Source organism: Oncorhynchus tshawytscha, linkage group LG01, assembly GCF_018296145.1.
Source record: "Oncorhynchus tshawytscha isolate Ot180627B linkage group LG01, Otsh_v2.0, whole genome shotgun sequence".
NCBI lineage: Eukaryota > Metazoa > Chordata > Actinopteri > Salmoniformes > Salmonidae > Oncorhynchus > Oncorhynchus tshawytscha.
In genome coordinates, this window is record NC_056429.1 from 67,857,550 (window position 1) to 67,871,573 (window position 14,024).

The 14,024-nt window shown below is 40.5% G+C and overlaps 1 protein-coding gene across 1 annotated transcript in view; it reads left to right on the forward strand.

Annotated features, from left to right (window-relative positions):
• Positions 1 to 13,540: 13,540 nt before the first annotated feature.
• The window catches only part of gfra1a (gdnf family receptor alpha 1a), a 106,088-nt gene continuing 105,604 nt past the window's right edge, over positions 13,541 to 14,024 (forward strand). Inside the window, exon 1 of the mRNA XM_024428356.2 lies at positions 13,541 to 13,965. Within this exon, the coding sequence (XP_024284124.1) occupies positions 13,926 to 13,965 (40 nt within the window). The 5' untranslated portion in view covers positions 13,541 to 13,925. The remainder of the gene's footprint in view (positions 13,966 to 14,024) is intronic.

Below are 14,024 nucleotides of genomic sequence, written 5' to 3' on the forward strand. Positions count from 1 at the left end.
CCTCAGGGATGTGTTCTGTCCCCACTCCTGTACATCTTGTACACTAATAGTTGTACTAGTTCCCATACTAACAGACACTAACAGACATCAAGTTCGCTGATGACACCGCCTTGATCAGCCTGTTGCATGATGACGAGGAACATCATGGCCCGGTCCTAGATGACTTTGTAGAGTGGTGTGACCAATCACACATGGTCCTCAATACCAACAAGACCAAAGAGATGTGCATAGACTTCAGGAAGTGTACAACACCTACCTCTGCAACATCTATCAGAGGTCAGAACATAGACATTGTAGAGGAATATAAATATCTGTGTGTCCTTTTGGACAATAAGCTTCAGTGGAGTAAATGTACAGACCTGATCTACAAAAAGAGCCAACAGAGACTGTACTTTCTCAAAAGGCTGAGATCTTTTAATGTAGACTGTACTATATTGACTCTGTTTTATAAATATTTTATTGAGAGTATTTTAACTTTTGTATTGTCTGTTGGTTTGGCAATGCCACTGTCAGCCAGAGAAATATGTTGAGAAGGATTATTACCACATCAAGCAAGGTACTTGGAGTTAAACAGTCAGGCCTGGATGAGATCTTTAAGGTCAGGGCCCTCCGTAAGGCTCACAAAATCATTTTAGACCCAAGCCACCTTCCGTACCTGGACTTTGAACTACTCCCCTCAGGGCGCAGGTATAGGGCACCCCTCAGCAGGAAAAACAGAACTAGACAATCATTTGTGCCAGTTGTATATCCCTCCTAAATAGCTCGGGCTAATGTTCCTATCGCCTGGCCAGCAGGCTGGTCTTTTTTCAAATGTTTTATTTCTATATTTCTTATAATTATTATTATAATTTGTTTTATTGGTATGTAACTGTTATGAAAGTTGTATTGTCAATTTTGTTTTGTATTTAAACGCCACTTTAAATGTGTACATGACACTGCCACAAAATTTCCCCATGGAGACAATAAAGTCAGTAAGTAAGTAAGAAATTAGTCAAATATTCTGGAATTTAAACCATACTAGATTTTTCAAAATTCACATTCAATAAAACATTCTATTTGCGTTGTTTTCCTCTATTTGTTGATTTCGGTAGCACATCCCCATATCTAATTGATCAGCTGTAGTCAAAGCCGAAATTAGTATGACATCCGGGCATTTAATGAAATTATACTTGATTTTCAAAATGTTGCATACTATTAAAGTTCCCTTTTTCCCCTTTTTCCCACTATGTAGGACACAAGCATGTGTATTCAGACAAGGTCACTGTCTGGATGACAACAAATGGATGATTGGGAAAGGCAAGTGAAAAAAGGCAATGCCTTTTGCCAGGCAAGTCCAGTTAGGGTGATTTCTCCCCTTCTAAGCTGTCTATCACAGACACCTGGTTTCAGCCAATCGGTGTGCAAAAGTGGACGTTTGGACTTAGGCTCCTCCCACTCAAGCTCAGAGAGATTGTCCTCTTCAGCCAATGAGGACGTAAAGTTGGGGACCGTTTTTTAGACTGTACTGGAACTATCAAACACGAAGGCTCCACCTGCCTTCCCACGCCTGTCAGCACCGTGTGTGTGTGTGTGTGTGTGTGTGTGTGTGTGTGTGTGTGTGTGTGTGTGTGTGTGTGTGTGTGTGTGTGGTGACCAAAATATGATAAACCTCAGACTGTAGTGTGTCAGAACCTTAACTATCAGCATTAAGTACTAGCGGGTGAAGACATTCACAGGCGACCGCTCAGACAAGCTCCAGCTAGCAATTTTTTCAGCAAGTGACATAGGCTATGGAACAAAAGGCACAACATTTGAGCTGTTTCATTATGATAGTGTGCTGAAAACACTTTGTCATACCTGAAAAATCATGCACATAGTTTTAGCCAGTTCCACAATAGAACATGATTTCCAGTGGAAGTGTATCTTCCAGAAACAAACTTGCAGTGAAAGGTCACAAACTAGTATGCAGTCTGAAATGCATCTTGCCCTTATCATTAAATTTGTTGACATGATAAAGCAGGTTGATATCTAGTGAAAAAATGTATGCTATTACAGCTGCTCAATTTAGCATAATCATTAAAAAATATGGAGCATATTGACTCAAGGTATATGTGATATTCAGCAGCAGCCTATAATTCAGCTCTTATTGCATTTTATCTCAATGAATGACCCTTTGAATTTAACCCCTGTAACTACCATTCTTGTTATGTTCCTTTTTGACATGTACAGGAAGAGCTCAACATTATGAAAGGCTGATGAATCTATCTTCCGCATATAATTCAAGCGTGTTAAAAGGTTTCTTACAATAATACTAATGTAATCCGGCGGAAACTAGGAATTGATTTTGTAGCGCCACTTGCAATTGATCCATTCAGTCTCTGATGAAGCCCCTCTACTAGATTAAGGGTTTTAATCATACAACAGATCACCTCTTAGAAGTGAGTCAATACTGCACTTAATCTGTCAACACACTGTAATTCATGTAGCTATTTGACTATTCAATGTACAACTCTGTGCATTCACTGCTCACTGAAGTGTCTGTTATTATCTCTGTCACTTTAACAATATTGTCACACCCTGCTTTAATAATATTAAGGTTTTCTCTCCCACACACATAATGATAACAGCAGATATTCCTTTTCATCAAGTTCCTTGGAGACACATTTCAATATTTCTGTCAATGACTTAATCTTGTTTTGACATCTGGCAATAGCCACCTTGATGGAAATAACATTGAAACAGTGAACTTCAGGACAGACCCAACCAATCGCGCTCTTTAGGCGTCCCAATTCCCCAAAACAGTCAAATGAAAAATAAACTAATTTAGCTAAAATTGCACAAATAACAGCTAGCTAACTTGAGATTGTGGTGTTTTCTCTGATATTTGCTGTTAGGTATGTAGAATGTGTTTTAGAAGAGTATCCAAACTCATATCTTTATTGGAAGAAAGTAATATCTTTATGATCTTTTAAATTATTTATTAAACATGGGTTAGCCAGGACAGCAGTAACAAATATGATGATTGTGTTGAGAATCTAGTCAGAATTCCCACCAACAAATGTGCATGTGTTCTATAGCGTGCAAGTGCATTTGGCAGGACTCGCTCTGATCAACGTTGTCCAGGCTGGTTGCATTTTGTTGGCCTGAAGTCTGTGTACTTTTAACAGAAGACTAATATAGTGGAACATGTCAAATGCAGTATGTCCCCACCCAAACATGGCCTACAGAAATGTTTTGGACATGGGGTAGTCTAGGGAGTAGCCTATATATGGTCAGAAATGTTCCAGTGCAGCCGTTCTCTCTAGACCTCTTCATTCATCAGATCTCCTTCAATTAACTATTAGTTCTCATTATTGTTTGATATTTGTAAGTACAGTCAGCAATCAACTTTAATTGAGTGCTTTTTGCTCCTTCAAGATTTGTCAAATACCAGTAGGCTTATAGAGGTTAATACTTTACTTTAACCAATTTCCTCCTGAGCACTGCTGGAACGAATGGTTTTAGCCGGTGCCATGAAGAAGCACGTTAATTAAGTGAATGCCTGCTCGTTTATATGACCTGAACTAGCATATATTATTCTGACATTCATTTGCTAAATTAATAGTAAATATTAATTGAGGCAATTCATAAATTCCAGATTGATGTTGCTCACCTTCATAAGGTTGGTCATTTCCCCTTTGAGATTAAAATAAACAAAGTCATCAAGTTATAAACAGTTGAAGTCGGAAGTTATCTTCTTTGTGCATGACACAAGTCATTTTTCCAACAATTGTTCATAGACAGATTATATCACTTATAATTCACTGTCTCCAGTGGGTCAGAAGTTTACATACACTAAGTTGACTGTGCCTTTAAACAGCTTGGAAAATTCCAGAAAATTATGTCATGGCTTTAGAAGCTTCTGATGGGCTAATTGACATCATTTGAGTCAATTGGAGGTGTACCTGTGGATGCATTTCAAGGCCTACCTTCAAACTCACTGCCTCTTTGCTTGACATCATGGGAAAATCAAAAGAAATCAGCCAAAACCTCAGAAAGAAAATTGGGGACCTCCACAAGTCTGGTTCAGCAATTTCCAAACTCCTGAATATACTACATTCATCTGTACAAACAATAGTATGCAAGTATAAACACCATGGGACCACGCAGCCGTCATACCGCTCAGGAAGGAGACGCGTTCTGATGAATGTACTTTGAATGTACTTTGTTGCAAAAAGTATGGTCTAATGAAACAAAACCGAACTGCTTGGCCATAATGACCATTGTTATGTTTGGAGGAAAAAAGGTGAGGATTGCAAGCCGATGAACACCATCCCAACCGTGAAGCAGCATCATGTTTTGTTGGTGCTTTGCTGCAGGAGGGACTGGTGCACTTCACAAAATAGATGGCATCATGAGGTATGGAAATGATGTGGAAGCAACATATTGAAGCAACATATCAAGACATCAGTCAGGAAGTTAAAGCTTGGTCGCAAATGGGTCTTCCAAATGGACAATGACCCCAAGCATACTTCCAAAGTTGTGGCATAATGGCTTAAGGACAACAAAGTCAATATATTGGAGTGGCCATCACGAAGCCCTGACCTCAATTCCATAGAAAATTTGTGGGCAGAACTGAAAAAGAGTGTGAGGAAGGAGGCCTACAAACCTGACTCAGTTACACCAGCTCTGTCAGGAGGAATTGAATTAAACTTAAACTTATTGTGGGAAGCTTGAAGGAAGGCTACCCGAAACCTTTGACCCAAATTAAACAATTTAAAGGTAATGCTACCAAATACTAATTGAGTGTATGTAAACTTCTGACCCACTGGGAATGTGATGAAAGGAATAAAAGCTGAAATAATCATTTTCTCTGCTATTTTTCTGACATTTCACATTCTTAAAATAAAGCAGTGATCCTAACTGACCTAAAACAGGGAATTTTTACTAGGATTAAATGTCAGGAATTGTGAAAAACTGAGTTTAAATGTATTTGGCCGAGGTGTATGTAAATTTCCGACTTCAACTGTAGGTTACCTAGACAATAAATACTATATTTTTTACTCTCTCAATGTGCTTTTCAGCTAGCACATTTCATTCTAATATCCATGTGTTTATTATAGCTTGGTGAGAGCATTGTTGTCCTGGGTTTATTTTGCATACAACCTTCCCAAAAGTTACCAGAACATGATATTTGCTTTGCTTTGGAACATTCTCAGCACATTTAAGGAACTTCACAAAAAAAAACATATGTTTCGGCCTCCCGGGTGGCGCAGTGGTTTAGGGCGCTGTACTGCAGTGCCAGCTGTGCCACCAAATCAAATCAAATCAAATCAAATTTATTTGTCACATACACATGGTTAGCAGATGTTAATGCGAGTGTAGCGAAATGCTTGTGCTTCTAGTTCCGACAATGCAGTAATAACCAACAAGTAATCTAACTAACAATTCCAAAACTACTGTCTTATGCACAGTGTAAGGGGATAAGAATATGTACATAGAGATATATGAATGAGTGATGGTACAGAGCAGCAACCTCTGGAGAGCCTTACGGTTGTGGGCAGAGCAGTTGCCGTACCAGGTGGTGATACAGCCCGCCAGGATGCTCTCGATTGTGCATCTGTAGAAGTTTGTGAGTGCTTTTGGTGACAAGCCGAATTTCTTCAGCCTCCTGAGGTTGAAGAGGCGCTGCTGCGCCTTCTTCACGATGCTGTCTGTGTGAGTGGACCAATTCAGTTTGTCTGTGATGTGTATGCCGAGGAACTTAAAACTTACTACCCTCTCCACTACTGTTCCATCGATGTGGATAGGGGGGTGTTCCCTCTGCTGTTTCCTGAAGTCCACAATCATCTCCTTAGTTTTGTTGACGTTGAGTGTGAGGTTATTTTCCTGACACCACACTCTGAGGGCCCTCACCTCCCCCCTGTAGGCCGTTTCGTCGTTGTTGGTAATCAAGTCTACCACTGTTGTGTCGTCTACAAACTTGATGATTGAGTTGGAGGCGTGTGTGGCCACGCAGTCATGGGTGAACAGGGAGTACAGGAGAGGGCTCAGAACGCACCCTTGTGGGGCCCCAGTGTTGAGGATCAGCGGGGTGGAGATGTTGTTGCCTACCCTCACCACCTGGGGGCGGCCCGTCAGGAAGTCCAGTACCCAGTTGCACAGGGAGGGGTCGAGACCCAGGGTCTCGAGCTTGATGACGAGCTTGGAGGGTACTATGGTGTTAAATGCCGAGCTGTAGTCGATGAACAGCATTCTCACATAGGTATTCCTCTTGTCCAGATGGGTTAGGGCAGTGTGCAGTGTGGTTGAGATTGCATCGTCTGTGGACCTATTTGGGCGGTAAGCAAATTGGAGTGGGTCTAGGGTGTCAGGTAGGGTGGAGGTGATATGGTCCTTGAGTAGTCTCTCAAAGCACTTCATGATGACGGAAGTGAGTGCTACGGGCGGTAGTCGTTTAGCTCAGTTACCTTAGCTTTCTTGGGAACAGGAACAATGGTGGCCCTCTTGAAGCATGTGGGAACAGCAGACTGGTATAGGGATCGATTGAATATGTCCGTAAACACACCAGCCAGCTGGTCTGCGCATGCTCTGAGGGCGCGGCTGGGGATGCCGTCTGGGCCTGCAGCCTTGCGAGGGTTAACACGTTTAAATGTTTTACTCACCTCGGCTGCAGTGAAGGAGAGGCCGCATGTTTTCGTTGCAGGCCGTGTCAGTGGCACTGTGTTGTCCTCAAAGCGGGCAAAAAAGTTATTTAGTCTGCCTGGGAGCAAGACATCCTGGTCCGTGACTGGGCTGGTTTTCTTCTTGTAGTCCGTAATTGACTGTAGACCCTGCCACATACCTCTTGTGTCTGAGCCGTTGAATTGAGATTCTACTTTGTCTCTATACTGACACTTAGCTTGTTTGATAGCCTTGCAGAGGGAATAGCTACACTGTTTGTATTCGGTCATGTTTCCGGTCACCTTGCCCTGATTAAAAGCAATGGTTCGAGCTTTCAATTTCACGCGAATGCTGCCATCAATCCACGGTTTCTGGTTAGGGAATGTTTTAATCGTTGCTATGGGAACGACATCTTCAACGCACGTTCTAATGAACTCGCACACCGAATCAGCGTATTCGTCAGTGTTGCTGTCTGACGCAATATGAAACATATCCCAGTCCACGTGATGGAAGCAGTCTTGGAGTGTGGAATCATCTTGGTCGGACCAGCGTTGGACAGACCTCAGCGTGGGAGCTTCTTGTTTTAGCTTCTGTTTGTAGGCAGGGATCAGCAAAATGGAGTCGTGGTCAGCTTTTCCGAAAGGAGGGCGGGGCAGGGCCTTATATGCATCGCGGAAGTTAGAGTAACAATGATCCAAGGTTTTTCCCGCCCTGGTTGCGCAGTCGATATGCTGATACAATTTAGGGAGTCTTGTTTTCAGATTAGCCTTGTTAAAATCCCCAGCTACAATGAATGCAGCCTCAGGATGTATGGATTCCAGTTTGCAAAGAGTCAAATAAAGTTCGTTCAGAGCCATCGATGTGTCTGCCTGGGGGGGAATATATACGGCTGTGATTATAATCGAAGAGAATTCTCTTGGTAGATAATGTGGTCTACATTTGATTGTGAGGAATTCTAAATCAGGTGAACAGAAGCATTTGAGTTCCTGTATGTTTCTGTCATCACACCACGTCTCGTTAGCCATAAGGCATACGCCCCCGCCCCTCTTCTTACCAGAAAGTTGTTTGTTTCTGTCTGCGCGATGCGTGGAGAAACCCGCTGGCTGCACCGCCTCGGATAGCGTCTCTCCAGTGAGCCATGTTTCCGTGAAGCAAAGAACGTTACAGTCTCTGATGTCCCTCTGGAATGCTACCCTTGCTCGGATTTCATCAACCTTGTTGTCAAGAGACTGAACATTGGCGAGAAGAATGCTGGGGAGTGGTGCACGATGTGCCCGTCTCCGGATTCTGACCAGAAGACCGCCTCGTTTCCCTCTTTTACGGAGTCGTTTTTTTGGGTCGCCGGCTGGGATCCATTCCGTTGACCTGGTTGAAAGGCAGAACACAGGATCCGCTTCGTGAAAGTCATATTCTTGGTCGTACTGATGGTGAGTTGACGCTGATCTTATATTCAGTAGTTCTTCTCGACTGTATGTAATGAAACCTAAGATGACCTGGGGTACTAATGTAAGAAATAACACGTAAAAAAAAACAAAAAACTGCATAGTTTCGGCGCCGGAATTGAGACACTGGGTTTGCGCCCAGGTTCTGTCGTAACTGCCCGTGACCGGGAGGTCCGTGGGGCGGCGCACAATTGGCCTAGCATCGTCCGGGTTAGGGAGGGCTTGGTCGGTAGGGATATCCTTGTCTCATCGCGCTCCAGCGACTCCTGTGGCGGGCCAGGCGCAGTGCGCGCTAACCAAGGTTGCCAGGTGCACGGTGTTTCCTCCGACAAATTGGTGCGGCTGGCTTCCGGGTTGGAGGCACGCCGTGTTAAGAAGCAGTGCGGCTTGGTTGGGTTGTGTATCGGAGGACGCATGACTTTCAACCTTCGTCTCTCCCGAGCCCGTAAGGGAGTTGTAGCGATGAGACAAGATAGTAGCTACTAAACAATTGGATACCATGAAATTGGGGAGAAAAAAGGGGTAAAAATAAATAAACATTTATTATAATTTTGTCTGTCATAGGTGAAGTGTACCTATGATGAAAATTACAGGCCTCTCTCATCTTTTTAAGTGGGAGAACTTGCACAATTGGTGGCTGAATAAATACTTTTTTGCCCCACTGTATAAAAGCCCGGAATATTTCAATATTGGAGAATCTCTTATACAATGGGTTAAAGTTATGTATACTAACCCTAAGTGTAAAATAGTCAATAACGTCTAATTCTCAGAAAGTATTAAACTGTCAAGATGAGTAAAACAAGACTCTCCACTATCAGCATATCTATTTATTATGGCTATCAAAATGTTAGCTATTAAAATCAGATCCAACAATAATATCAAGGGCCTAGAATTCCAGGGTTTAAAAACAGAGGGGTATGTATGCTGATGATTCACGTTTTCTTTTAAATCCACAATTTGGATCCCTCTACAGCCTCATAGATGATCTAGATACTTTTCTAACTTCTCTGGATTACAACCAAACTATGATAAGTGTACTATATAATTTATTGGATCCCACAAAAAATCTAACTTTTACATTACAGTGTAGTTTACCAATAAAATGGTCTGATGGTGAAGTGGACATGCTCAGTAATCATATCCTGAAAGATAGAAATTCTCATTACAATACATTTGTATAGAAAGTTTGCAAATATTTCGATAAGATTTTGCTACTGTGGAATGGAAATACCTGTCCATTTGTTGAAAAATGACCCTGATTAACTCTATAGTCATATCCCAGTTGACCTATTTGCTTATGGCCTTGCCTACATCTAGCGACTTGTTTTTAAAAAATGATATAAGCAAAAAATATTCAATTTTATTTGGAGCGGCAAGCCAGACAAGATAAAACGGGCCTATTAATATAATCAATATGAATTCGGAGGGTAGAAATTATTCAATATTAAAAGCATTAGACCTCTCACTAAAAGCTTCAGTCATACAACAGTTATACTTAAATCCGAACTGGCTCTCTAGCAGATTAGTAAGAATGTCTCACCCCACGTTCAAGAATGTCCTTTTCCCCTTTATTCAGAATACAACCTCTCACTTTCAGTTATTTGAAAATGAAATCTTCCCTATAAATATTGCTATTTTTGACAAGCCATTGAAAGTTGATTGCAATTTCAGTTTAAGTACTCTTTAATTTTCAAATTTGTATTTTTAACTTTTTCTTAACTTCTTAAAGCATTGTTGGTTAAGTGCTTGTAAGTAAGCATTTCACTGTAAGGTCTACACCTATTGTATTCGGCACATATGACAAAAACAATTTGATATGTATTACAATATTTACATTGAGCTAACACTGCAAATAGCACTGCTGGGTGATTTAAAAAGTCATAGTCAATCGATCAATAATATAATCATACTCTTAGAAAAAACATTGATCTTTAATTTACAATATGTGGAATCTATGAGATTAGAAAGGTCCAGAACTTTTGTGAAACATCACAGTACAGCTGAAAAATATATGGCAAATAGAAACTGAATGTTGTTAGGAGATAGATGGGAGGGGTTGAGTGAACCTGAAGGATGGGACTAAATACAAACAAAAGATAACTATAGTAATATATATATATATATATATATATATGTGTATATGTATATATTACAAAAATATATGTGGGAGATTAGAGATGATGCAGACAATGACATTGAAGCCACAGACTATCTGCAATATTAAAGTGAATCTACACCCCCAAAAAAAAAAAAAAGAAACAACATTCTTCTGCGAGAATTTCAGGACTTCAGCTTAACGTTTCCAAAAGGTTTCCTCATAGCTCTATTTAAAGTAATGTTTCCAAATGGTTCGAGAACGTGAAGAAACAACGTTCTTCTGTGGGAATATCTGTACTTAAGTATAACGTTTCCTATAGGTTTCCTCGTGGTTCTATTTAAAGTTGTGTTCTTAAATTGTTACGAGGACATTAAGAAAACTTTGCTTAAAAAACAAGAACTCTTGTAGTGTTCTAAGAATGCTCTAAGAGTGATATTTAAATGCATCTACATTGCGTTTCTCAGAATCAACAAAACTATCTTCTTCTTCTATGAGGTTCAACGGAGGTTGGCATCCAATTTGTTGCATTACCGCCACATACTAGACTGGAGTACAAATCCCTTGTACTTTACTTGAAAAAGAAAAACGTACTAAATAAATACCATACCATCTAACACTATACTCACTAATCTCAAAATTATATAAAATAAAATGAACACCTCCCTACTATACTAATTAAATGTATTTATTCCTACCTCATGCCATCTACAAAACTCTCTCTATCCTCTATCTTGCTAAGTGTGTTCAGGTGTGTTGGCCAGACCCACTAATTGGCTGCACCTGATCTTAATGAGTGCTTGCTTCCTTTGAAATAGGGTCTGTTTGAATAGACTAAAAAGAACAGCTTTGTATGAGTAAAGAAAAAACATGGCATGCTAGCTCCATCATGGTAGTGCAGTGGACTAATTCTCTGGATAGAGAACAGAATATCATAGGTTTGAATCTAGATGATGCCGAGCCACAATAAAAAATAAATGTGTTTGCATGATTAGTGCTTAAGCAATGTGTCTTATCTGTGCTTGTAGTTCAAAACACTTGGAACATGTTCTCAGATTGCTATTTACTTACCTTCAAACATTAATAAAACCTCCCAGGAAAACTTTTAGGAAACCATCGTAAAACGTTCTCAGTACCACTCTGCAACCTAAAAATGAACGTTCCCAGAACAGATGAACTCATCACTTCTGTTCTCAGAACATTTAAAAAAACGTTCAGTTTTACTGGTCAGGAAACACATGGTGAGGAAATGTATGTTCCCACAACTTCGAAGGAACCAAATGTGCTAGCTGGGTTGTAATTTGCTCAAGGAGGACACAGATTACATTTTATCTGAACAAACTATAGGCTTAATTTGAAAAGCTCCCATTGAAAAAGCCAATTATTTTGACTTTCATTGACCTTTGAGGTTTTGCACATTAGGCCTACGTATGTTCCCCTTTATGCATTTGCCAAATGTATGTTGCTATTGTGCTGTAGAATTACCCTAATAGCCTATTTGTTACAAAATCCCCAATGTCACTTTGTAAGTAATAGGCCTACAAGAAGATAGGCATATGAGCACTTAGTTCGCTTCTGTGTTTGTTAAACCGTCATCTAAGCCTAGCCTACTCTCAGACAATCATTTGATTTATGAAACTTTTTTCAGCAGTTTACATGGTCAGTTAATAGTTATGCATGTTGTACTTCAGGTCCTAAAGGTAGGCAACGCACCTGATTGGTGCCCATTAAAGCCCAGTTTGGAGGTGCCAATTTTGGCTCAGTGGTTTAGTTTCTCCGTATTTGTTTTAGTGAGATCATTTAGGTGACATCAAAGGGAAAGGGGGATAACTCGTCAGTCAACTGAAATGTGTCTTCCGCATTTAACCCAACCCCTCATCAATCAGTCAATCAGTCTCTGTGCCAAGAGTTGATTAAGACATTATATCTAATGTAATTGCATATTAGTGTATCAGATCTAGGCTTTTCTTATTTTTCTGGATTCATTTTTAGGCCTAGATATTAGAGTCAACTGCTGAACATTATTACATTGCTGTAAAAAACACCTGACTCCACCTGAAGACTGTTGTCCAGGCAGTGCCAATTCCTGACATCTCGCTTGGCCTTGAGACACCTTGTCTATTCTTTCACACTATCTGTATAAATGCTTATGGCTCTGGTCTCTCAGCTTCCCATTTGTGTATTAAAAGATTCAGTCCAGTTGATATAGTGAAGTTGAGGGGAGCATTTGTTGTTGGTTGATTCGGTCCAATATGGCATGGATTATGTCTCACTTATTAATGGAATGCCTATCTCGTGGTTATTCAATGCCCACAGTTAAAAAGATCTAATATGGAAAAGTATGTCAAATTAACCTAATAGGCCTAATGAAATGTTAACATTTTAATGATCATAAACCACTCCATTTGAATTATTTGAATAGCCTTGATTTGAATAGCCTAGTTTCATTTTACATTAGCCACGTCTAGGGCTAGGCATAGTGATGGCATTATTTATAATCAGGTGCATATTGAGGCTTTTTTTAAACCAACAGATGGCGATATTCACCCATGCTCACCATTTTATAGGCTACTCTATGTCAACAGTGGATTGACTGGCTGCACTGACGGCTCCACACTGTTCTCCAATTATGGAATGCCTAGTGTGTCGTTGGCCCTGTGTGCAGCACAGCATATAGACAATTTAGGCTCCGTCTCATTTTTCTTTCCACGCTCCATATGGGTGGCGAACGCGCATCATGCATGCGCACACGGCAGCATTGATACGAGACGACCTGATTCGATTTTCAATGTGGAAAAGGGAACAAACACAGGCTTTCATCGAATTGGTTAGAAAATGCACACGTCCACCAAGAAATGCAATATTGTAGAGCATGTAGCTATTCTCTGTTCACATGGGGTTGTCTTTGGCTAAAATTAGTGTGGCGTTTTGATCGGCGACAGCAGCTTTGGTTTTGACTTGGGGATATTCCCATAACATATTTTTTACGTTTACATGTTGAACCCATGAACTCTGTGACCCCAAGAATAATGGAATATTGAAGATGGTAGTGGAGAAGTCTAGTCCTAAGAAATGAATCAATACACTAGGTTATTTTTTATTTAAATTGAGCGCAGAATCAACAATAACAAATATTACAAATAGTGTCATAGACTGTTTTAGGATAGAGTGTACAAAAAAAGCCTACAGTTCGTGTAATGTGTGCAATTCATTTATTGCGCACAGACAATAGCTTACTCGCATTTATTTATCCACACATCAACACTGTATGCCAACTGCAGAAAGAAAATGTGCCTGAAAAAGTTTAATAACAAAATGTATCTAATTGTCATCACCGAAATCCACGTTGAAATGCAGAAGTTCCTCTGCCTTGCTGCTGCTGCTGCCAGGCTGTGGTCACTGCACTATTGAGCACAGCATCATCGCGCGCTCAGACACACGCGGGCATCCTACGAGCTGGAGTTCCGAGAGCACTCTGGCCCGTTCGTTTTGTCTCCTTATGATATCTTATCGTTGTCTTTTGTTTAGTTTTTACACGGAAAGAAAATCATTCTGTGGTTGATGGTTTCGGTTGCCTGCCGCAAAATTGGAGTACTTTTGGGTTGGAATGTTTTACGCATGAAGTCAGCTGGATGTGTTCCGAATGTCGGACCTCATGCCCCGATGTTTTCAATGGATTTGAATAGATTGGAATAAAAGCACGAAGTTTTTTTTCTAGACGTTCTATCAATTCCATTGTAACAAGGCATCGCACGGATAGATACGCAATGATCTTCGTCACTCTTTATGTCGTTCTGCCTCTTTTAGGTAAGTTTTAGTTTCAAGGCCTATGACTAATATACACTGCAAATGCCTAGTGTAAACAT